General features: G+C 38.3%; 1 protein-coding gene across 1 annotated transcript; it reads left to right on the forward strand.

Annotated features, from left to right (window-relative positions):
- The first annotated feature begins 4312 nt into the window (after positions 1 to 4312).
- LOC149232753 (uncharacterized) lies at positions 4313 to 24487 on the forward strand. Its single transcript, XM_089379499.1, has 4 exons — positions 4313 to 4907; positions 22302 to 22536; positions 23802 to 23895; positions 24033 to 24487. The coding sequence occupies exons 1-4, from the start codon at positions 4534 to 4536 to the stop codon at positions 24296 to 24298; spliced, it is 969 nt and encodes a 322-aa protein (XP_089235625.1). The 5' UTR covers positions 4313 to 4533; the 3' UTR covers positions 24299 to 24487.
- The last annotated feature ends 576 nt before the right edge of the window (positions 24488 to 25063 follow it).

Genomic DNA, 25063 nt, shown 5'->3' on the forward strand with positions numbered 1-25063 from the left:
ATCTCAAATTGCCAAAATTATAAAAAATTCTAAAAATTAATTAGATTATTACTTTATTTTAAATTTTATCATCATTATTATTAATTATATATATATATATATAGATATATATATATATTATCCTATGTGGTTCACAGACCCAAGAGATAGTGACTGTTGCATCCACAAAATACGATCCATACGAAGGGATCATTGGAGATAGTGAAATTGCACTTACAAAATATATAAATATTTGTACCATGAAAGTTGCATCTACAAAATATATAAATATTTGTACCAGGCAAATCCATCCTAAGGGATTACTGGGGATAGTGACAGTTGCATCTACAAAATATATAAATATTTGTACCAGGCAGATCCATCAGAAGGGATCACTAGAGATAATGATCGTTGCATCTACAAAATATATAAATATTTTTACGAGGAAGATCCATCAAAAGGGATCACTAAGGGATCACTGGAGATAGTGACCGTTGCATCTACAAAATATATAAATATTTGTACCAGGCAGATCCATAAGAAGGGATCATTAAAGGATCACTGGAGACAGTGACTGTTGCATCTAAAAAATATATAAATACAAATATTTGTACCACACAGATCCATTAGAAGGGAGGGATCACTAAGGGATAACTGGAGATAGTGACCGTTGCATCCACAAAATATATAAATATAAATATCTGTATGAGGCAAATCCATCAGAAGGGATCACTGGAAATAGTGACCATTGCATCTACAAAATATAAATATTTGTACCTGCCTGTCAACTCAACCACAAAGCATGACCTTGAGAGTGTCGAGAGAACTAGTTGAACATGTGACCTCTCAAGTGTTGGCATTATGATGCATGTGTTGTACTTGATGGCAACCCACTTGTAGAAGAACGACTCACTTATATAACTAGATGAATCTACAGAAGAGCTATCAGATGCGACAGAAGACATGGGATGCAGGACAGCTCAAAGGAATCAGTTTAGATGTAATGAACAATGACAACTCATTAAGATGACAGTTCTCAGTATGGCAAGTTAGCTTTGCCATCAAGTCCAAAGGGGGAGATTGTTGGCATTATGATACAAGTGTTGTCCTTGATGGAAACTCACACAGATGACAGATCATAGTGCAACAGGTTAGTAGCAAAGAATTGATGATCAAACTACAAAGAATGAAGAAAGAAAAGTATATACACGGGTTCACTGTATACCAAGTCGCGTACATATGCAAGTTCACTATATACCAAGTCATGTAACACACAGGTTCACTATATACCAAGTCGTGTATATACGCAGGTTTTCTATATACCAAGTAGTGTATACACGCAGGATCACTATATACAAAGGCACGTATATCGTACACGCGCACTTTCACGCAAGGAAACACGCGTACATGTCGGAAAACTAAGTTTTGGGTCTGTGGTGTTTGGTCCATGGTATTTTGGTATTTGGTCCTTCGTATTGCGTCCGAAGTGTTGAACCCAGGTATTGGGTCCCTAGTATTGGTTCTAAATTGTTTTGGACCATGGTATTGAGTAAGGCTTAAGACTATAAAAGGAGAAGAAGATCATTAGGCAAAGGCATTCAGAAAGTCTTGAATATCTGATGATGTTGGATCCAGTATGCAGGTTATGGGTTCATGATGCTTTGCTTGATCTGAGCTAAGGAGGAATCTCAGCGGTTGATGGAGAACAAGATCTAAGGATAGATCGGGATCTAATGGCTTGGAATGAATCATCTCTATACGGTTTGATCATGTTTATTCTAGATCTGTATACTGACGCATGTAATGTTCTATAAATATTATGATCTGGGTATAACTCAAGTTTGGAATAGCTGCAAATCATGAATGAATATTTACAGAAGTATACACTGGTTGACTTTGATAAAAGCGCGTACATACGCAGGTTAGATACATTTGAATAGCGTATACCATATAAACTATGATGTTTGAAGTTACAGGTGGTTCTGGTTGATGATGCAAAGTCTGAGTTCTGGTGACTGTTTACTGGTGTCAGTATTCTGCATATTTAGATTGGTTGAATGGGTTTAGCTTCAGTGTTGATGGAAGAGATCTAATCATAATGACTTATCTTTATGTGATCTGATGAACTAGATCTGGTTGCTAACACACATATTATCCTTGTATATGTAATGATCTGGGTATGTCTGAAGTCAGGAAGTGCAACAAAGTTATAAGTAAGTATTTGATGACATATACGCTGGTTCGCTTTGGTGAAGTTGCGTATACATGCTGGTTCGGCTCTTCCAAGTAGCGTATGCATTTTGATGCATGATTTTTGATGACACAGTTAGATCTGAACATTGTTGCAGAGTTCTGTGTTCTGCTCTGTGTTCTGGTGACTGCAGTTTGTTGACAGGGTTTCAGTGATTCAGTATTGGGTGATTCAGAGATTGATGATGCTAGTGTTGATTGATTGTGTGCTTCAATGATATTGATGGGTCCAGTATGAAAATTGGATGAAACGTGGCCTTCATATTATGGTGTTGTGCTTCAGGAGTATCCAGTCTGAAAATTTATGAAACGTGGTACCTGGAGGAAGAAAGAGAAGGCTGTAGCCTTCTGTAAGTCAGCACCTACGTACTAGTACATCAGCTAGTACAAGAGCTAAGGGGGTTGTAGCTCCCTTCCAGGAGAAGCTGGAGAACGAGAGAAGGTAGTAGCCTTTTGCAGGTAGAAGCCCGCGTACTGGTATAAGACTGCACCAGTACATAAATATTGTAAAAGGAAGTTTCTTATTAAAAGAAGATAGAGACGAATTGCAGCAGATGGTTTTCACCCACATTGGGTTTCCACCTTATATCATGGTGTTCATGTGTGCTTCTTGTGTGTGATGATCTGTTTTGTTTTACTAGACATGTTCACCGTTCATACGATTAATGAAGTTCTGATGCACTAATTAAAGATCAACATTTAATGAATTAACTGAATCATAAGTTCACTGAATATACGCTAGTTGCATTAGACACAGTTGCGTGTACACGCGGGTTCCCTTAACTGAAGTAGCGTATATGAATTTGAGTATGGAAATGAAAAAGTGTTTGATTTGATAATACTAATTCACACCCCCCCCCCTCTCAGTATTATTTCCAACATCAAGAGTGTCGAGAGAACTAGGTTCAACTAGTTGAACCTGTGACCTCTCAATAAGAGAGGTGCTTTAACATTAAGGACTAACCAATTGAGCTAACCACATAGTTATATATATAACAAAAGGAAAAAAAAATAATGATAAGCAAAAGGTGTTTAATGTCATACATAAAAATGGAATAGAAATCAAATTTAAAATACGCTGACATAATATTTTTTTAATTAAATTGAAAAGTGAAAATGACATGACTACTTTTAAAATAAATCTTAACCCTTTATCTTTAACTATTATTAAAAATATTTTGTGGATGTTAAATCCATACCATCCGATTAATAATAATTGATAAATAAATTAAAATTCTGAAAACGCTATTTCAAAATAAACATAGATATCCACACAATTATTTGAAATTTACAACTATTCCATCCACATTATATATTAAATTCCAAATTTATTATATATGAATAAAAGCATACCATAAAAAAACAAATATCTACAAACTAAAATGCATTTAAAAAATTCAATTCCATAAAATACATTTTTAAAATTCACTCTCCCACTATAAAATGCATTTTTAAACATTCCGTTTAAGATTCCATAAAATAGCCAATGGAGACACCAAATTGGTGTATGAGACCCCCTTGTTTGTGGGACAAGGGACCCACCTCCATTTGACTATCAAGTCTACAAAAACATGCATACTCTACCTGGTGATTTTAAACATATAACTTCTTAACAAAAACCCACGTATTCTTAACCATTAAACCTACTCAAATTATACATATATAAACATTTCATTCTTTTAGAATACCATAAAATAACCATACTACTTAAGATTACGGATTACTAACTATCCCACTAAATATCATTAAATTTTGGGTGATAAAAAACATTTATATATTTATAGTATTCAAAATTTTATAATAACATTAATTTTGGATTGTACCGCGGCATCATTTTGCTTAGCCACGAAGTTAGCGATATCCACATTTTGTCAGAGGATATATCGAAATCATTACTAACTATCCCACCAAATATCATTAAATTTTGGGTGATAAAAAACATTTATATATTTATAATATTCAAAATTTTATAATAACATTAATTTTGGATTGTACCGTGGCATCATTTTGCTTAGCCACGAAGTTAGCGCTATCCACATTTTGTCAGAGGATATATCGAAATCATTTTTATCCATATATTTTCGGCTGCAAAATTGATCTATGTTTTGTGTATATATATTCTTTCGCAAATTTGACATTGCTGCCAATAGCCTCGGTTATTTACTCAGGGTTGGTCGATTTAACTGTCAAGAGAACAGATCTGCAAATCATAGAACTCGTCTCTCTTTGTTTGGGCAGGTTAAGTTTGTTTGGGCAGGTTAAGAGAGGCCAAGGGTGTATTTTTTGAGATTGGAATAAGAAGAGATGGGAGGCGGGGCGATGCTCAGGAGTGTCGGCAGAGTGATTGGCGTGGGCGGTCTCGGAGTAGGCGCGGGGGCTGCCTCTGCGACACAGCAGGCTTCATGCTCAGCGTGCAAGAGTGGTTCGTGGAATGTGGCCAAAGTGAGAGCTTCAGCGTGTGTTTGCCACCAAGGAAGAGGAATTGCTACTCAGCAAACTGTGCCCAGCGCGCCAAGTTGGCAACTCGATGACTGGGAATTCACTGGAGGTGAAGGGGAATTCCAGCCGCACCACAACGACATTGATCCTGTGATCCAAGATCGCCTCATTTTTGGATCAGTGCCCACTCAGGAGGAGGTTAAGGAGGCCGTGTCCGATTTACATGATGCCCTATCACAGTAAGTTCATCAATTCCTTCCTTTAATTTCTGCAGAAGGGTTTAAGTTTTAGTTTTTGGCCCTTTCTCGGATTAATAAGTTGAATTATGCTCTCCATGTGTTATATTTGTATTAATGACGTCGGTGCCTTGCCAAATGCCTCGAGGTTCAGTATTTTAATTAAGAACCCATGTTCCCAGATAGCTGGTCTTGAGTTTGAGAGTTCTGGCCAGATGCCAATTTAGTTTCCAATATTGTGTAAATTGGGAATCCCGGAAAGCCCAAATCCTTGTTTAATTGAACTCCAATATTTATGTGACCCTACAAGGTCAGTTGATTGCCTAATCCGACATCTCTTTCCTGCGCCTACATCAGGGCATGGGGAGTCGAACCATTAACCTCCTCGCCCTGCTTGTTTTTAGCAGGGGGTGATTTAGAGTCTGTCTGATGGGTGGTCAATAAGCATGGCGTTATATTTGAGCCCTGACATTCTCCAATTCAAAATCAAAATCGCCATTTCTAAGTCCCAGTAGTCAAACCCTGGTTTGTTACTATTGGTGTTGCCACAAGTATCGTAGATGGCCTAAGGATTCATTACGCAGAACTACTCTCCCCTCAACCCTTTGTGGGAGGTGATTTGGAGAGTGCCTCATGTCACTGCAACGGCATCTTCTGTGGGCCTAACAAACATGGAGTTATATTTGATTCTCGATTTTTAATTCAAAATGAAAATCACCATTTCCAAGTCCCAGCAGCCAAATTTTTGTATGCTACTGATGGTGTTGGGGTGATAGTATAAAGCCTAATAGGGATCTATCACCAAGAAGCTAGAACTACTTCCCCCCTCCCAACAAAAACCTTCTTTTCATTGGGAAGTGATTTGCAGAGTGCCTCAGTTCAACAGAATTAGTATTTCTTTTGGCTTCCTAACTAGCCTAACTAGTATGGAGTCATAGAAGTAAAAGTGACATTCTCTTTAATCTTCATTTTCATCCTTTTACTTAAATTTTTAACATTACCATGAAATGACTTAGGATGTTTGAGAGTGGTTCCAACCTCATTGGATTTCATATGCAAAAAGTAGAATTTTAGATTGCATTAAAAACCCTGCAGACTTATCAGTTTTTCAGGATTTTAGGATTGCATTGTTTTCATTGAATTTTGTCATGTGTTAGGGTGTGGAACTCATAGTTAATCAAGAGCACAATCCCTTTATGTACCTTGATGTTAGTGACATTGGTTGTCGAACTCCTCTATCATGACCCTCCTAAAAATGTACGCATCACTCAAACAAAATCTTGGCTTGACATGCTATGCTTTTTCTATCTTATGTTAATGCTTAGAGGGTGATATTAATGACAAAGATCCCTATACAGATACAGAGGTAATGACAAAGATACCTCTGGATATTAATGCTTAGAGGGTGATACTAATGATAAAGATCCTGATTGTCCAACAAGACTAAAAAATTAGACATTTTTCGTTGTGGCAAGAGGCTCAAGCATAAGCAATAGATAATAGATTTACTTGTCTTTTCTAGTTTCTAGTAGTTTTTATAACTATTGACTCTTTCATATTTATTATGATATTTTTTTAACAATATATGACAATTTAAGTTTGAAGTTGGCAATTATAACTTAGTAGTAATGAATTATGAATATGATGCTTCATGAAAGTTGAAAGTTGTTTCATTTAATTTTATAACATTTCATTTCATGTTAGATATTATTTGTTGTAATGGTTACACTTAGCTTACAAGTACAACTTTGGTGATCGATGATGATAAATGTTATATATTGAATTTTGAAAGCTTGAAACTTTAAGATTGATGAATCATGACTCAATATGTTGTATGTTACTATGTTACTAACTTGTGGACATGGTTGATGAAGATTATAACTTCTAGATGATTGTTGTTATATGGTTCAATCTATGTGTTTTTTTGTTTTGTTTGTTCTTTATCTAAATATCTAATTCATCATTCTACATGTTTTTGTTGACATAAAAATATAAATATATATATATATATATATATATATATATATATATATATATATAAAACGCTCTGGGATTCGCTCCCAAACCGGGAGCTTCTGAAAATGTCGCTCCCGCACCCATTTTTGCTCCCGCTCCCCGCTTTCGCTCCCGCTCCCAAGTAACACTATGGAGTTATATTGGGGCCCTGAGTTTCTCTAGCTCAAAATCAAAATCACAATTTCCAAGTCCTAGCAACCAAAACTTGGTCTTATACAATTGGTGTTGGAGTGGTGATTACGAAACAAGGCCTAACGTGTTTTCATCACTCAGCGTTGCATACCCAAGGATTCCCACAAATAATTAGGCCAATCCAAATTGCATATTGTATGTACAAGCCATTCAACTCTGTGAACTAGTCAACTTGCACCTAGGGAGTTTTAGAATAAAATCAAGGAAGAGATTTTGCTCTGTACTTTGATCCCGGATGCCCTCAAAGTTTAGAGAATTTGTAATGGAGAGAAAATCTAGAAAAATGGCAAATAGATAACCAAAGAACCTTCTCTTACTCACATGATCAACCATGAACGCAATACCAAGATTCTCTGAGGTACATACTTTTGGAAAAATGAGACAGTATTCTTGCATTCCTCCATCCATTCTGGCGCCTATCTTTTGGTGTCTTGGAATAGCCTCTACATCTGTAAATATCCTTCCTTTTCTATTATCCGTTCTGTCTCCTAAAATATTACATCTCAGTCCTCTGTATAGGCCCTTTGCTGAGCTTTTTCCTACATTCTCCTTTAAAAAAGCACACCTCGAATATGATTTCAATTTATTTTTTATTTTGAGTTGGTGAAGCTTAGGGTGCATGTGTTAACTCTATAATTATTGGGCACCCATGTTTTTTTTTTTGATGCAATAAGAGTAGGTCCTTCTATTCATTTTTCCTAAAAAACAAGTTACATAATATACATTATGCTAGAAGGCGATGTGGTCCAAAGATTTTTCGAGCCACAATGAGCCTTGGTAAACGAGCCAAAGGCCCACAATCCGGGCCGAGGGCCGTGTGACCTCCATGATACCAGCCCTCACCCAAACCATACGATATGCCTCCTGAGATCTTACGGTCGGGAATCGATTTCGGAGAGCCAAATTGCACACCCGATAACCTTAAATCAGGCGCGATAAGTTTTATGAGTTATTGATCTAAGAGATTTTGGGCCCGCCGGGGAGGATAACCCTCATGCATGTTGTCCGCTCGAAATCCCCTATAAGAATGCGATTCCAGCCTTGATGAAAAACCTACTCAGGATTTAACCTCCCTTATGGACCCAAAGCCTTATAAAGTCACCACTTATATGTATTTTGGGTTCGTTTATCATGTTAACTTCTGTGCTGTTTGCCCCGCGAAATTTCTAGGATTGCTTATATTCTGTCTATTCGGGACGCGTTAACGACACTCCTGGAATTGCTAATTAAGAGTCCATATTTATTATATTGCGTTTTCATATGAAGATTATGCCTGTAAATTGCATCCCGCCTGAGAACCATGGCTTTTTAGATTACTAGGTTCACTTTCCCGCCTAAAGACCAAAGATAGAAATTTGCTGGGTACCTGACATCCTGTTCACTTATTTTCATTAACTGCCTCGCCATGTAGACTAAAGGTCCTGTGTTTCTGTTAGTCCTCATCCTGCCTGTTTCTCCTGCTTTGATAGAGCTCCCTATTCGAAGTCGCTTGTCTGAGACATTCTTCTCTCAATCTTCCCTGGGGCATCTCTGTCCAGTCATATTTTTTATCACTTTTAGAATAGAGTACACCTTCATTAGCCAAGATATCCACTAATTTGTTGGCTACTCGGCGTACATGTGTAAAACTGAGGGTCCTCATGTTCTGCAAATGGTATTGAATACATTGATAGACTGGCAGAAGTCGCCAGTGTCTTGAAACTTTGTCTAGAGTTGAGCCATAGCTAATTTTCTTGACCGAATTGATAATCAATTCAGAATCAGCTTCAATTATGGTATTATGTAGATTTAAGTCCCTCAAGATTTCTAAGCAATGATCAAGGGCCATGAGCTCTGCCATATTATTAGTGGCTTTTCCGAGATGACTGTGAAAGATAGTTTTTATGAAGCCCTTTTCATCTCTTATGACTCCTCCATAAGCAGCCATGCCAGGGTTTCCTTTTGAGGCCCCATCTATATTGCATTTCATGAAACCATGAGGGGGAGGTTGCCAGAAATCCTTATCCGCTGTTGTATGACATACATTCTTGTTTTTGCCCTGGGAGAAAGGCCTTTGAAGACCCAGATGCAATAGTATCTACACCTCCGAATCTTTAAGCTGGTTCTTAGGGGGGGCTTTTATGAGGGTTCCTACCGTCTCCTTGAGCTGTCTTAAAATCTGAGCCATGATACTTTGGGAGGAACCTTTCCTGGTTGTGAATATTCTGTTTTGCGTTCTTTCTAGACATCCTAGATTAGAAAGCCTATGACTAAAGCCCAAGCTGTGTTGATTATTTCATTATCAGAGAAATTTTTCCTCTAGTGCTTCAGAGTACTAGTAATGCTGCCCATGTCCCTGTCTGTTTGTCTGAATATAGAAGCTACCCAATTCCACAAGGTGGATGTGAAAGGGCAGAGGTTGAGTAGGTGATCCATAGTTTCTTCTTGTAGTTCACATAGCTGGCATCTAGATGGATCAGATACTCCTCTTTTCCTCAGGTTTTCCCAAGTCAATTTTTTTTTTTATGTTGCACTAACCATGTGAAGAGTTTGATTTTCATCTAGCTTTGGTTCTGCCATAGGTCCTTCCATACTCTATCAGGATTTGGAAAGTCAAACCCAAGGGACATTCGTTTGGCTCCTTTAAGGTTAAAGTTGCCTTCATTGTTTTTGCCCCATCTTAGTTGGTCTGAAGATGCTGATATCAAAATCTTTCTCTGGTCCAAGATGGCTGTTGATAGTACATGCTCCAGGGCAACTACATATTTTGGTTCCGGCATTTGAAATCTCACTATAGAAGGAGCCTTTTTCATGGTCACAGTCCCCGCTAAGCTTCTGCCTGTGCCTTCAACGAGGAGTCACCACTGTATACCAGGTTCTTCCATATTCTCCATTTTCCCTCTCTTCTATCCTGATCCCAAAAGTCATTTACCTTGAGTAACCCTTTGGTGTCAGTATCGTTCTTGAGATTGACAAATTCTTCTCTAAACAATTTAGGTTCTTGTTGCCAATTATCTTCCCAAAACCAAGCAAGGTTTCCATCTCTGATTTCCCAGAAAGTGTTTTTCCGCACAATTGCTCTGTTCTCCCAGGCTTTATTCCAAATGTGGGAGCCTTTGATGAGCCCTGACATTCTAATATGATCCCTTTCTTGCCAATTGTTTGCATATTTCTGTTTCCAAATTTTGGCCCAAGGGGAAGTAGATTCTTTTAGCCATCTCCACCATAGTTTTTCCCCCAAAACTTTGTCTAGTGTTTCAGGGTCCTCAAGTCCCAAGCCTTCATGTGTCTTAGGTTTACAAATCTTTTCCTAGGCCACTAAAGCCCATTTTCTTTTCTCTTCCCCTTTGCCCCAAAGAAAATCTCTTTGGATATTTCTGAATTGTTGCATAACTCCTTTAGGAGCTGGAAGGGCTGAAAACATAAAGATGGGGATCATTTGGAGGATAGCTTTTGTGAGCACTAGTCTCCCTGCTAAATTCAAAGACCTGTTTGTCCACTTTCGGATTTTGTCTTGGAGTTTATTAATAATAGGCTCCCAAATTGCTTTGCTCAGAGGTTTGTCTGTTAGTGGTACTCCCAAATATTTGGAGGGTAGCATATTTCTTTGAAAGCCTAGAATTCTAGATATATTTCTCTGAATTGCAATGTTAGTATTAAAAAAGAAAGTCTTTGATTTGGTTAGGCTTACCTCTGTAGCCGCAACCTTTGCAAAGTCAATAAGGATTTGCTTATAGGCTAGAACTTCTTTAATCGTGGGTATACCTTGCAGCATGGTATCGTCCACAAATTGTTGATGGGTCAGAGCATCTCCATTCAGGGTGAGTTTGAGACCTTGGATTTTTCCTTCTGCTTTGGAAAATTTGATGGCTTTGCCTAGCCCTTCCATCATGAGAATAAAGAGGAAGGGTGAGAGTGGGTCTCCTTGCCTGAGTCCTCTTGAAGGTTTAAAGGTTTTGGACGGTGAACCATTTAACAGGATTGGAAAACTGGATGTGGTTACCAGGGCCATGACCCATCTTACCCAGTTATGATCAAAGCCATATGCTATTAGAAATTCCCTGATGTATGCTCAACTTAGTTTATCATAAGCCTTCTCTAGATCAAGATGTATAATCATTCCTGCTTGCCTATTGCTCTTAAGTGAGTGACCACCTCGTGAGCTTGAATGATGTTGTTAAGAATTTGCCTACCTTCCACATATCTAGTTTGCTCCTCAGACACGAGAGTTGGAAGAAGGGGCTTGAGCCTGTTTGCAATTATTTTGGAGATGATTTTGTACACCACATTGCATAATGCTATTTGTCTAAATCTGTCTACTGTTATGGCATTATCCTGCTTTGGAATCAAGGATATGAAAGAGGTGTTGAGCGCCTTCAAAACTGTTTTGTTTTTCCTTAAGTCCTCCACCACATCGCAGATATCTTGCTTGACAGTACCCCAACATGCTTTGAAGAAGTCAACATTGAAACCATCCGGACCTGGCGCTTCCCCATTTTGCATCTCTTTGACTACTTCGCTAACTTTCTCTTCATTCACGGGCTTGTTTAGATTATAATTGTCTTCTCTTGTCACCAACTTAGGAATATGCCTTGTAAAGTCATTGATGAATTGTGATCTGTCTATGAGAGGTTCCTCTGCTATTCCTTTGAAATGTTGAACCAGAGAAGCTTCTATTTCTTTGTGGGTATTGAGTTGATTTCCTTGCGAATCTTTGATTTTTGAGATCCTGTTATGGGACCTGTGATCCATGGTAGATTTATGAAAAAATCTTGTATTCCTTTCTCCTTCTTTTAACCATTGTACCCTCGATTTCTGTTTCCATAATATCTCCTCTTGCTTGCATAATCCTTCCCATTCCTATTGATGATAGTTAGCTTGTTCCTTTCTCTCGTTGAAGCCCTCTGTGATGAGGTTCTGATTAATTTCCTGTAGCTTCCTCTCAACTACTTTTTTGGCTTCAAAGATGTTGCGAAATTCATTCTTATTCCAATCTTTAAGCCTAAGTTTGATGTGTTTCAATCTCTGTTGCAGAAGGAACATTTTAGTGCCCTGAACTTGCATATCCTCTGTCCACCATTTTTCAATATTGCTAATGAAGTCAGGATGGGTAAGCCAAATGTTTTCAAACCTGAAAGGTCTGTTTCTTGGAGTTCCTATAAAGGACGCTTCAAGTTGAATAGGCCAGTGATCCGAGCCACCATAAGGGAGTATCATAGCTGACAAGTCAAGGCCTGTAAGGATGAGGTCCTCCGAGATAATAAATCTGTCTAGTTTTGAGGCCACTTGAGCCTCTCCTCCCCTTTTATTATTCCAGGTGAAGATACCATTACTAGTCTCTATATCTACTAGCCTCATGTTGTTTATGAAATTCTAAAAAGCTATGGAATCTCTGCCAAGTGATTTGGTTCCACCCTTTTTTCCGATAGAGATCTGATCATGTTAAAGTCCCCTCCCAGAATCCAGGGGATACCTGAATGTCTTTCTCTTAATTCCTCTAGTGAGGTAAGAAGCCTGAGTTTATCTTCAGGCTTTTGTGGACCATAAACATTTGTGATTAAATAAACTTCCTTGTCCCCCAAAGGTTGGATAACCACTGTTAGATAGTTCCTGGATGCTTCAGCATCTAGGATACCTATTCTCTGAGGGTTCCAAAGTGTGAGAATTCCTCTTGCTGATTTATCTGCTTTAACTTCTAGATATTCATATTTAATCAGCCATTTGCTGTGTATTTCTCTTATTTTGTCTATTGAACATTTTGTTTCTTGGATAAATATCATATCTGGTTTTTCCTCTTTCATTGTATTGCTGAGATTTCTTTGTTTCCTTTTGCTTCCTAGACCCCTAATATTCCATGTTGTAAGCTTCATGAAGAAAGATTTGTAAATGAATAACTAGTTAGGTCTTTCATCTTACCTGAGTTGATCATGAGTTTCCCACACTCTATCAGTAGCTCATTCTGTCTTTTTCTTCCTCTTTTCCTACTTGGGTTCTTGGGAGTTTGTCCCATTGTTGCCTCCATCATTTTAACCTCTCCGTTGTCTTGACTGTCATAATTTCTTTTGACGCCGGCACCTTTTGCCTGAGTTATCCAGAGGAATAACTGTTACACTCTGTTAAATTCCTCTTGAGGTAATGACTCCACTCCTTTGGTTTGTCCCTGCTCCAGGAACTTTTCCAGATCGAGATGTTCCCTTTCAAGAATATCTTGCAGTTCATGATCCTCCGTCCCCACTTTGCTTGGGGTCCTCTCTTGGTCCCTGTCAATTTCCATAGTGCTCGGTAGATCCTCCTTGTGTTTGCTGTTTTCAGGTCTATCGTCCATGCTGTCCTCCCTTTCCTTTTCTACATGGCTATCCTCCACTTCCTGGTTCTCTTTATCGTGCCCCTCTTCCTCTTCTAAAATCTTGAACCTATTTAGATTAAGCTGCTTTTCCTCATTATATTTTTTCTGGTACTTTCTCCCTCCTCTACCTTTACCTCCCATTTTGGTGAAACTTTCCGTTTCTTTCCCTAAGGTGGCTTTAATATTGCTCTCGATTTTGTTTAAAGGGCAATCTCTGAAGAGATGTCCGTGTTCATGGCATTTGCGTCATCGGAAAGGGACATGCTCGTAGTCCACCGCCTGCACCCATTTTTCATCGTATACTTCTAGAATTATCTCATCCTGTAGAGCTCCTGAAAGGTCCATTTCTATGCATATACGTGCAAAGGAGGTGTATTTTCCTTGCAATGTGGCCTCTGATATTTTGAAAAAATGCCCTAGTTTATTTCCTATGGCTTTAATGATTTTGGCTGCCAATAATCCAGAGGAAGGGAATAGAGTCTTACCCATACCGGAACCGAAGTAAATGTCTCTCTTTCCAGGACAAAATTCATCATCCATGGCCGCATATAGAGGCCTGCAACAGCATAAAAGTACGGTCTTCCTTCAAACACCCTGTCTTTATCCTCTATGTTTGTAAAAACGACTGTGAAAAAACCCTTGGATCCAAGATGCAGATCTATGTCTCCCTTAGGTTTCCATTGATTCTTTATCCAAGCATTTAAATCTTTCTCCATAGGCCATAACCCCATGAATTTACATATCACTGCATAATTCGCCATGTGCTCCCTATGCGCCTGTAGCGCTGGATCACTTAACACCACTCGGGGTGTGATGGTCGCCCTAGGTTTACATGGTCCTGCCCGACTTCTGTGCTTAGCTTTCTGACTGTCTCCCTCTATTCGCTTCTCTTTTCTGACTTCTTCCTGCTTACCTTCCTGCCCCTGTGCGTTTCTGTTCTCCTGTTTCCCTTTTCCTGAACTCCCGGTTTCAGCTTCCAGTGGTTTCTTGAAGCTGTTGGAGACTACCTGCTTGTAGGAGGGAGTACAGCTCCCCCCCTCTCGCCCCTCCATGGTACCCAACCCTGGTTTTCCTCTGCAAACCCTAGCCTCGCATCTTTCTTCCTCTCAGCGCCCATGGATTTGTCCAAGGGAAAAGCTTTTGGGCACCCATGTTTTCATCGTTGCCTGGAAGACCTGATTTTAGCTGCATTTATGAGCATATCAGAAGCAAAATCCTAAAATAAAAGGATGTCTTTTTGCAAATTATTCCAATAAAAGCATGGCCATGCATCAATTTGGTATTGGTTTAAATAGGTATGCATTTAGGGTTTGGTCTAGGCATACAAGCTAAACATAAGGAACATGGAAAGCCTTTCTGGTGGCTAAGAACAGAAGTATGTGGTTCTTGAATGCCTTGGAGCTGTAGATTTCTATCTGCAAAAGTTGTTGCTGAGTATGGTATGAGGTCCAACATTAATATGCTTAGGCAAACTGGTGTTTTGAATGTGGTATACTAGCAGTTTTACCTGGAAAACTCCCAGTTAATTTGACAAATGTTGCAGCTTTTACTTATTAGAATACTTGTTCCAAAATCACTATAATTCTGCCCATCGATGAGATTTTATATGCCAGTGCAGGCTCTGGAGTCTGGACAATGTAGTTCCTCTACAGGCAGGCTTTGGTCTTCTGAACCTCCTCTTCCATTAGTTCAGAACAGTTCCTCTCAGTTTTAGATTCCCATCTCCACGTTCTTAGAATACAGAGATAATTTCAATGCCCTCAGTGGCACTCTCTTTGAGATTTTGAGATTGTTGTGTGCACAATTCAAGCTCTAGGATAGTGTTTTCCACTGTAGACAGGCATCAATTTTCTGAGCCTTTCGATGCTCAGTGTTTGGTAAATTTTTTCTACAAATGCCACAAGTTTTTGGTGCCCTGAAATAGTGTATTTACACTGGGGACATGTCCTGGTGATTTGGACTTGTCCATCTGTCAGTCTATGGGGCAGTCCCTTTGTTGAAGATTCTCATGATCACCGTTCTTAGAATCTTTCATTGTTCAAAATGAGGACCCTTCCTTGAATTCTTTCGGCCCTTTTCAAGATTCCATCCTGGAGTCAAGAAGACATTACGGTGATTGCCAGGTCACCAGGTTGCCACATATGCCCTTGACAGTTACCAAGAGCCTGCTTCTTGGCATTCAGTCTCCTGTTTGTCTACGACTTTCCTGTCTCTTTCCATTATTTAGATGAAATCAACCAAGGAGAGAGAATACAAGAAATATTCAAATTTTCATTATGGATGAAAGCCAAATAGACGTGAAATCCTCTATGACAGGACATCAGAAACCATAGTGGTAAAGTGAAAGAAGTAACCAAGTTGGTGCATGTATCTCTTTTACTGTCTTCAACCTGCTAAACTTGTCTACCATTGTTAAGGACTCTGAATCATCTATTAAGAGTCACTACAAGAAGTTTACAAAATCTACAGTCCGAATGTTGAATCTGAGTCACAAATCCTTTATTCATTGAAATTAGTATTTCCTATGGACCATTGTAACCACACAGATTAAGCTTTTATTGCTACCAAAAAGGTTTCTCATATATTCTTTGTAAACCCCAGTATGCCCTTCTCATATCTATAAGAGAGAGGTCAGATGGACAGAAAATTCATGGATGTCTTGAGTTTGTAGTTAGCACTTTAGGGGATTTCCTGTAGCAGATTTTTCATATTCAGAATTAATGAACAACAGCCACAGGTTTTGACAGTCATCATTTTTCATTGAGGCTTGAGTTAGCAGTTTAGGGTTTTCCCTGTAGTAGGGTTTCCATGTTCAGAATTATTGAAAGCAGTCACAGGTTTTGGGCCTGAAGTAGCGAGTCACCTGGACTGGCCAAGATCTCCTGAAGACAAAGAAACTGAACATTATTCTGGGGTGGCGTGACTTGTCTGAACATAGTTCGCTGGAGTAGATTGTGATCCTTCTGAGATAGGCATCTGAAGTGGTGTGAGTTATTGGTAGCTGCAGTACACTTATCAAAACCCTTCTAAAACTGATATCGGTTGATTTTGTGGTCAACATTTTGGTCAAATCTTGAAACCGTGCGACTATTGTCTGTGGTTGCATAGAACGATCTTCTGAGTAGTGCTGGGCATTGGGTGATTTCGCGGGTCCATGCTCTGGTCAACTATTCTTTGTGGTGGCGTGGAACAAATTTGTGTGCATTTTGTAAATCAATCGATCTAACTTGTTTAATGTTCCTGGAGCCGACTTAACTGTAGAATGACTATTCTCTGTGGCTGCAGCATGAAGCAACTCTGAAGCTGCACTGATTGATCGTTGAAGCAGTCCGACCTCCTTGGTAGCGATTCTAGAGTAGATTAATTGCAGATCGAACGCACGTTGGAGCTGTCATTGTCCTGAGGCAATAAAACTTGATTAGGCAAGTGCGGTCTTGCCTCAAGAATTTAACTCTGATAATTGGATCTAGTTGGGATAATTCTTCAAGATCGTAGAACCTGGATCTTTGATTAAGATATCAGTACATTATTAAAGTGGAATTTTGGTCTATAATTTGAACTATATTGCTGTGTGGATTCACTGGACAGTACAGTGTGTTATGGGTTACTGCATTGTTTGATACTACTCTGTTCATTTTATTGAAATGAACGCTACACTGTTTTATTTGGTTTTTTGGCACTATTGGGAACTAGTATTGTTCATTGAAGAATACTAATTTTTATGGAATTAACCGTTGAAGTGGAGTGCGAAAATTATGTTAAAACCCTAATACCTTGAAAGCCCTAAGGCAGAATTAACCTAGATCACCACAGATGGGAAGTTGATTTTGATTATGTAGGAGATGCAAGTGGTAGGAAGAGTACTCTAGGATGTTTCAATTTGGGTTTAGGAGTGATTTCTTGGTTCAACAAGAAGCAGGCTTTAATAGTGTTGAGTTCAGTTGAAGCATAGTACATGGTAGCCAATATTGCTCCAAACACATTGACATCATGTACCATTTTCTCAAGGACAAGGCTTAGAAGGGAGCAGTTGGTCTAGAGTATGTTTGGACATATCAATAGATTATTTATATATTGACTAAGCTGCTTACTAAAGGGGATTTGATTTGTTCAAAGAGTAGCTTGGTGTGATGGAGAACACTTTCCTTGGTAAGAGTGAGAGTTAGTTACGGTCATCGGTATCTTGGATAGTTTTCTACAACAAAAGATCTTGGCACAATTCATTAGCACCTTATTGTGCCGTGTAGAAGCTAGAGAGGGTGCATCACCTTTGAGTTAAAGAGGGAGAGGGTGCATGCTAAGTCATTTGGTTCGAATTTGAATTCGCACTTGACAAACTTGGAAATGACTTTGGAAATATTGTCTCTCAATATCTTGTTAACATTGGAAAGCATATTTTAGATTGAAATGAGGTGGTGAGAATTGAACCCTCAGGCAAGTCTAGGCCTTGGTGATCTTGTCCTCCCGTGGAAGTGAAAGTGGAATTGGTAGTGATAAAAAGCATGATTTGACACATTGAAGATCATAACCTTAGTTTTATTGAAGTTAATTGTTAATTTTCAAAGATCACAAAAGTTGGATAGGGCATCCGTTTGTCTCTACAACCCATTAGGTGAGGAGACTATTAGAAAAGTGTTGCACTAATCGCCAAATAATCGCGATAATATCGTTTTATCGCGATTTTTTCAAAACAAAGATAAAATTGGGCAATAATCGTGGTTTTCTTTTATAGCCGATTTTTTTCCGAAAAATTGCGATTTTTATCCAAAAAATCGCGGAAAAAAAATTAAAATTTTTATTCTTTGTTATGAGGAGGAGGTGACCCAAGCTACCCCTGTCACCAGTAGAGGACGTGGTCTACCTCTTGTAGCTCCTAGTTCTTCAGCGTCTAGAGCACAGCAGAGTCTACTGTCAACTCCACCGACATCTACATCTAGAGGGGCAAAGGAAATCAGTAGTATTAGACTTTAGTTATTTGGTTCATTTCATTGTATATGACATTATGACTCATGATATGAGATACATTATTATATTTTTTGTTGATATTTTGAGGCTGAGTTGGGACTTAGGAGTCAGGACTTACTATTCAGGACATGATTCACTGTTATGTGTGATGTAGCACTAGAAATGATATTAAACATCTTATATATTATTCTTTTATCATATTTATGTGTCAATGTATTTATTTTATGTTGTAGATGGTTTAGATATTAAAAAAATTGAAAAAAAATGAATATTTTTGTATTTTACGATTTTTTCCCAATTATTACCGATTTTTTCCCAAAGTGAGTTGGTGAGAGAGGGTACCCTTGTATGACCTCAATGCCCCTCTAATGAGATTAAAGAGGCAGTGGGAAGCCTAGAGATGACCAAGAACTAACTCATAGATTTTCATGATGGCAATCAAGAGGCCTTTAAAATGCCAATATCACTGAACATTTGGAACAAGACCTTTGTTGGGATTGAGTTAAACGCCTTTCAAAAGTTCACAAAACAACAAAAGACTTTCAAACTGTCGACAAGCCTTCTCAATGATGTTATAGAGCGTGAAGATGTGATCAATGGCCTAGTTACTTGGGGAGAAACTTGCATGTGCTTTGTCTCTGATGTGTCCCCACTTGGGCTCATCTGAGCCACAAAGGAAGGGTCACTGAACATTTGGAACAAGGCCTTTGTTGGGATTGAGTTAAACGCCTTTCAAAAGTTCACAAAACAACAAAAGACTTTCAAAGTGTTGACAAGCCACCTCAATGATGTTATAGAGCGTGAAGATGTGATCAATGGCCTGGTTACTTGGGTAGAAACTTGCATGTGCTTTGTCTCTTATGTGTCCCCACTCGGGCTCATCTGAGCCACAAAGGAAGGGTTGTAGCATAAAGCTTAGAGGTGTGTCTGATTATGATGGTCCAATAGTTGTTTGGATTTGAACTGATGCTTGATTTGGAAATTGGGTTGATGGTATGGTGGGACCAAGATGGATAGAAACTTGAACAAACATGATTAAACAAATCAACATTGTGGAAGGAAATGAAGTAAATATCATGTTTAACTTTTAAGGAATTTGTCATGAAAGCTTTCCTTGTCAATGGCCTTGCTGGTACTCGTAACCCTTATGGCCCTTTCAATTTTGTAATGAGATAATATAGGACAATAGGATAAAGGAGAAGCAATGTGGATTGTAGGCTACACAGGGACATCATAAAGGGAGGTAGCATGAAGGAAAATGCACTAAGGATATAAGTTATTCGAGAGAGCAATTTGTTGAAGGAAAAAGGTGCACCAAAAATATTTAGGTGAATGGAGGAGGGCTTCTTGAAGCTCACATCTTCTTATGGGGAGGATTCCTTTTTTAACTGTGAATGAGACAACAATAAGATTTTTGAAGGCGGGGAACAAAAAGGTTATTGTTCCAAAAGGATAAACAAAGGTGTCTATGGTGGAGTTTGCACTCCTCATCATATAGGTGGTTTGGGAGGCAGACAAGAAAAGTCTTAGGGGCTAAATTTCACCCTTTGAATAATTTTCCTTTTTTTTTTCACCAAAAAGATTCACCAATTTCTATTTTTTTCAAAACATGCTTTGTCCAAATTATAGGATAAAATGGATCTACTTAAAAATGGCTAAAATTTTCTTGCTTTGTCCAAAACCCAGAAAAGGTTTCGTGTGCTAAGCTTGTGAAGCGCCTTAATTAAATTAATTGATCAATAATTAAAAATGCCTAAGTCTAACTTAGGAAAATTGATCAATTATTGATGATCGAGAAAGCTCTAGAGACTCACATGGATAGAGTTTGAGATGATTTTCGCCATTGATGAGGATCTAGTCATGGTCGTTGAAGCTCTAGCGAGAGATTATAAGAGAAAGTCGATGGCATGGAGAGAGACACAAGAGGGGAGCGAGTTACCTTGGCAGATTGAGCTACCCAGTGCAAAGATTCAACAGGGAAGAGAGTTCGAGCCAGAGAAGTAGAGCATCAATGATTGAGGGAGCAGTAGAGGAGAATTCCAGAGGAGTTTCCCAAAATATTTCCATTGTTGGAGAGGCAGGAAAGATGGAGGCCAAATTGTTTTGCAGAAAATCCATCTAGGCAGTGCGAGAGAGCTAGAAACCCTAGTGTGAGTTGCGGGAAAGATATCGATTTAGGTGTTGAAGGCTGGGAGACCACTCATAAGGCAGTGTGAATCATTTCCGGAGGCAGAGGGAGGCTAGACAACCCAATTCGAGGCAGTTTTAGGTGCTATCTAGACTTGCGCAGGCCATTAGTGTGAGCAACCAGTAGGCAGTGCGAGCAAGCTAGAGGGAGGCCAGTTAATTTGCAGAGGGAGAAAATTATCTCCCAAAGATTTTGCTAGATATTTGCCGTAGCATTGCCAGTGAGGCAGCCAAATTGTCTCTCCATTTTTGAATAGATGGTTTTACTGTGAACCCTCATTTGCTGCACTGGTTTTCCCTTCAGGGTTTTTCCGGGGACTTTCAGTCCAAAAATTATTGTGTCGATTTTATTGTGTGTGCATCTATTTCTCAGTTCCTGGTTTTTATTTTCCACAACGTTTTAACAGTGAAGATTGCAATTGTGAAATATTCGTTAATTGCTGTAAACAATTGAACTGCGAACAATTAGGAGAATAATATCCAGTAATTGCAATTAAAGTATTTTCACAAGAATGAAGTGGTGTAGGGGGGTGGAGGTGTAGAGGGAGAGGATAATGAGTGCACTGTCTACAAAAGGGAGGGGGGAGATCAAAAGGTGCTGGATGTGAGGGAGCAACAGCTTATTGGCCAGGACATGATTGGCCACACTAGCTTTGCCATCGTGGAGGAACACGTGAAACCACCAAAATCAGGTAACATAGCGGACCATTCAGGAGCAGTAGGTTGTGAGATTCCCTGAGCTGTAGAGGGCGCCTTCCATAAAGTGTAAAGGGCCCCAAGTCATCATCTAAAACCTTGTGAGAATCCATGGTGGGGGTCAATCTCTTGAAGAAAAAGGGCATGCTTGGATCTGTCATTATGTCTGATTTCTCTAGTTGTGACAGCATAGAATGTAAACCATTTTTTATTTTAACAATTTTTTCAGATTTGGAGAAAGGTGCCACCCGATTGATTAAATTAGGCAGAAAATGATGAACAATGCTAATATCTCCTAGGAGTTGTGACTTCATTGTGACAAAGTGAACTGACCATCTCTAAATGAAACCACTAATTATGTGGAAGGATCTTCAGTGGATTTTTGAATAGATGGTTTTACTGTGGATAATATCCTTTGTTTCATTTTTGCTATTTCCACGGTCCAGTGTTCCTCCTCTTGAAATATAAAACATCTTCAGTAGGAAATCTGTAGCAAGAAATTTGAATTTGGAGATTTCCTCACCTATGGGCATTCATTTTCCTGCAAATATAATAAAACTCTTTTCATGGATTGTAGTCGATATAGGGCATTAGATGATGAATTTGTGATTCTTAAATATTTAGATTACAAATATGTAGAGTTATTCGATTGCACTTTCAACCAACATGTTATTTTGAATGAATGGGGCTGCATTTAACCGTGTTATTTGGAAGTCTATTGTCTAATGTTTTTGTTTTTTTTCTTTTGTGGACTTTAAGCCTTAACTCAAATCGTTAGTGCACACATTTGTTAATTTTTTCATAAACATTATCTGATATGCATAGAAGAATTATGAACATGAATTTATGTTATTTTTGCTGTACTGGAAGCTATTGTTCTTCAATATTATTTCATAATCTGTGTTGCTTTCTCAAATGTTATGTTTTCAATTGACTAGTTATTAGGACACTGGATTTGCAGGATCATTTGAACATCCATTAGTACAACACTTTTTAATTGATCTCCTTGTTTGCAGGGGCATCATCCCTGTTTCTGGCACATTATCATCGTCCTCTTCAGTACATGAAAATTCTGATTCAGTCGAAATTTCAACCGTGCAAGAGACCGAGAACAAATCCTATGGGAGCTTAGTTTACCCAAACCAAATGGAGCAAGAATTGCATGAAGAAAAGTACAGAATTGTGCATAAGGATGGACACGACAATGTTCGTGAAGCATTTGACATGCTTCAAAGCAATCCTGCTGTCCAGGTATACCTTACATGTCTTTTATGTGTTGTCCCTACTTGCTGAATGATCTATAGAAAAACCCATGAAATCCATTTTCAGTTCTGTGACATGAATAATAAATTTTCCAGTAGCAATATCTGTATTTTCTTGCCTGAGACACTCAACTATGGCAATTTTCCTTCCATTTGAACTGATGCCTAGTTTTGAAAAGGTTTTGTTATTGCCAGTCAATGAAAACTGAACAGCTGGTTAAATGGTCATTAGTGTTGAGAAAGTTTAGGAGTCCAAAATTTAAAAAACAGAGAACAACCAAACAGTAGAACTTACAAAGCTGTGCAGAATTCGAATTCTAAATATTCCATTCAACAGAGGATCCTCTTGTAGCTCTTAAATCACGTCAGCTCCTCATTGAGTCCGGTTTGTTCTAAATGGTCTTCTTCCTCTCTATGAGTATATCATTTTTTCAGTCCTTCCGATTTATATGAGGCAGGCTTGTAGAATATGATTATTTTTGCCATTTCAAATGATGGATGTTTGTGATTGTTTTAATGCAAATGGATTTTATCTTTGTCCAATCATATAGTTCATTCTCAATTTTTGTAAGCGAAACCATATCTGCTATTTTGGTCTCTCCTTGATTATTTGAGGTGCATAGTAGCAGAATAGCTAATCTGTGTTGGATGCTTTTATCTATACAGATGCATGCGGTTTACTTTCTCTTCGAATTTATCGTCTGACTTCGTCTCAGTTATCCTTGGTGGATTTTGACTTTTTGTATAAACCAAATATGCAACGTCCTTGGTTTTGGTTCCTTTTTATTTTCCAATAATTTCCAACCCTCTAAATTGTTATTGAAGAAATTGCAGCCTAATTTAGTACTGCCAAGGTGTTTACAGTTTTTCTTTTAAAGGTAGTTGATTCTGAAGCTTCATTATTTCCTTTTCGGTGAACAAATATCAGTGAACTTCCTGGAGACATCTACGGCATGTTTTTCCTTTCAATTCTGAAAATGTTGGAATTTCCAATATTTGAACTACACCATTGCAACTCTCTTAGTGCATCGATTATTTTGATCCTTTGGAGGATACTATTCAGAGGCCTTTGGGAGTTGTCAGTAATAAAAAAATTCTATTCATAGGTTGTCTATAAAGGTATTTAGGATTAGCTTTGTATGAAAACCTATACCATAGAGGCACTAGGTTCAACATTAAAGCACTGCTGAATGAATTGTCAGGTATACTCTAGTTGGTTAGCTGATTTCATTTCATTATGATTTATTGATGCAGGGAATGGTCATCTCACTAGCCTCGGATAAAGCTATGTGGGATGCTCTGCTCAAAAATGAGAAAGTTATTGAATTCAGAGAAGCACTCCAGAAAGGTTAGTGCCATAATATTTTGGAGTCCCATTTAAGAGTGTTTATTCATCTGTATAGATTATTCTCTTTTTTGAAATGCATGCCTTGCCTAGATCTTCAGTCTTGACTTAGGGAGATGATCATTGGTTGTGCATTGCAGGTGAATCAATGCGACCAGAGCTGTCTAAGGACACAGAGAAGCCACCTCGTCACCAGGAGAATCCTTTCATGCAGGCTTTTGAGACTACTAAGATGAAGGTGATGGAATGCTTCGAGAAGATAACAGAAGTTCTTCAGCAATTTTTTGGATTGGCAGACAAAAAAGTCCTTTTTGAGAAGGATGGAGATCCCGTGGAGAGGACTTTAAAGGCCACTTTGATGCTTTCTGTGGCCGTTCTCTTGATAGTTTTAGTTAAACGTGTTTAAAATATATAACATTGTTATGTAGATTAGATTCTACATTGGTAATTTGATGACATGACAAATATGGAAAGTACAGAATATAGGTCACCGTGAAATTAGAATTTGCTGAATATTTTGAACATTTGCAGTATATCTGTAAACCTCTGGATATATAATTAATGCATTGGGATACACAATGTATTTTATTTGCAAGATTGTGTTATCGCTTTAATTAGCTAAAGCTATTTTGTGTGAGTTGCCATTTTCCTTTCAAAATAATGGTTGAGTTTGTTAAACTTTGTTTTACCTAACCGTGATATACCGTTGTTCCAGTATGGAAAGCTTCCATATAATATATGCTAATTTGTTTGAGTTCATACCCAAATTATATTTTCTGATGGATGTATTATGTGCCTGCGATGCTAGTTGATAACCAAGTTATATTTTCTGATGGATGTAATTATGTGGCTGAGATGTAGATGGTTGCAAGATTATGACATCTCTTCTCTTTCAGTGAATTTTATTTATTTATTTTGACCACACTTCTAGAGGGGAGGAATGGCCATGAAATGTATTGATGTCTTTCTCAACATAATCAAGCATTACTTTTTCATTTAGAAATATTAATGCTTGTTTCAACATAATCATGCATACTTGCATGCAGACATATGTCGTTGTAAATGTCAAGCCTGCATAAACAATCAACGTCAACCACCACAAGCAATGAATGTGAAACGAAAGACTACTTCGAAGGGAGGGCTCTTTCCTTATTATGACAGAGAAAGAAAG

The sequence above is a fragment of the Pinus tabuliformis genome, chromosome J, assembly GCF_031772625.1.
Source record: "Pinus tabuliformis cultivar Carrire ecotype Pingquan chromosome J, CPIR1, whole genome shotgun sequence".
Taxonomy (NCBI): domain Eukaryota; kingdom Viridiplantae; phylum Streptophyta; class Pinopsida; order Pinales; family Pinaceae; genus Pinus; species Pinus tabuliformis.

Excerpts from the sequence above, each read along its gene's own strand:
- LOC149232753 (XM_089379499.1), top strand. The coding sequence starts at position 4,534 with ATGGGAGGCGGGGCGATGCTCAGGAGTGTCGGCAGAGTGATTGGCGTG. Across the intron at positions 4,908-22,301 it reads TTACATGATGCCCTATCACA|GGGCATCATCCCTGTTTCTG; the intron begins GTAAGTTCATCA and ends CCTTGTTTGCAG. Across the intron at positions 23,896-24,032 it reads CAGAGAAGCACTCCAGAAAG|GTGAATCAATGCGACCAGAG; the intron begins GTTAGTGCCATA and ends TGTGCATTGCAG.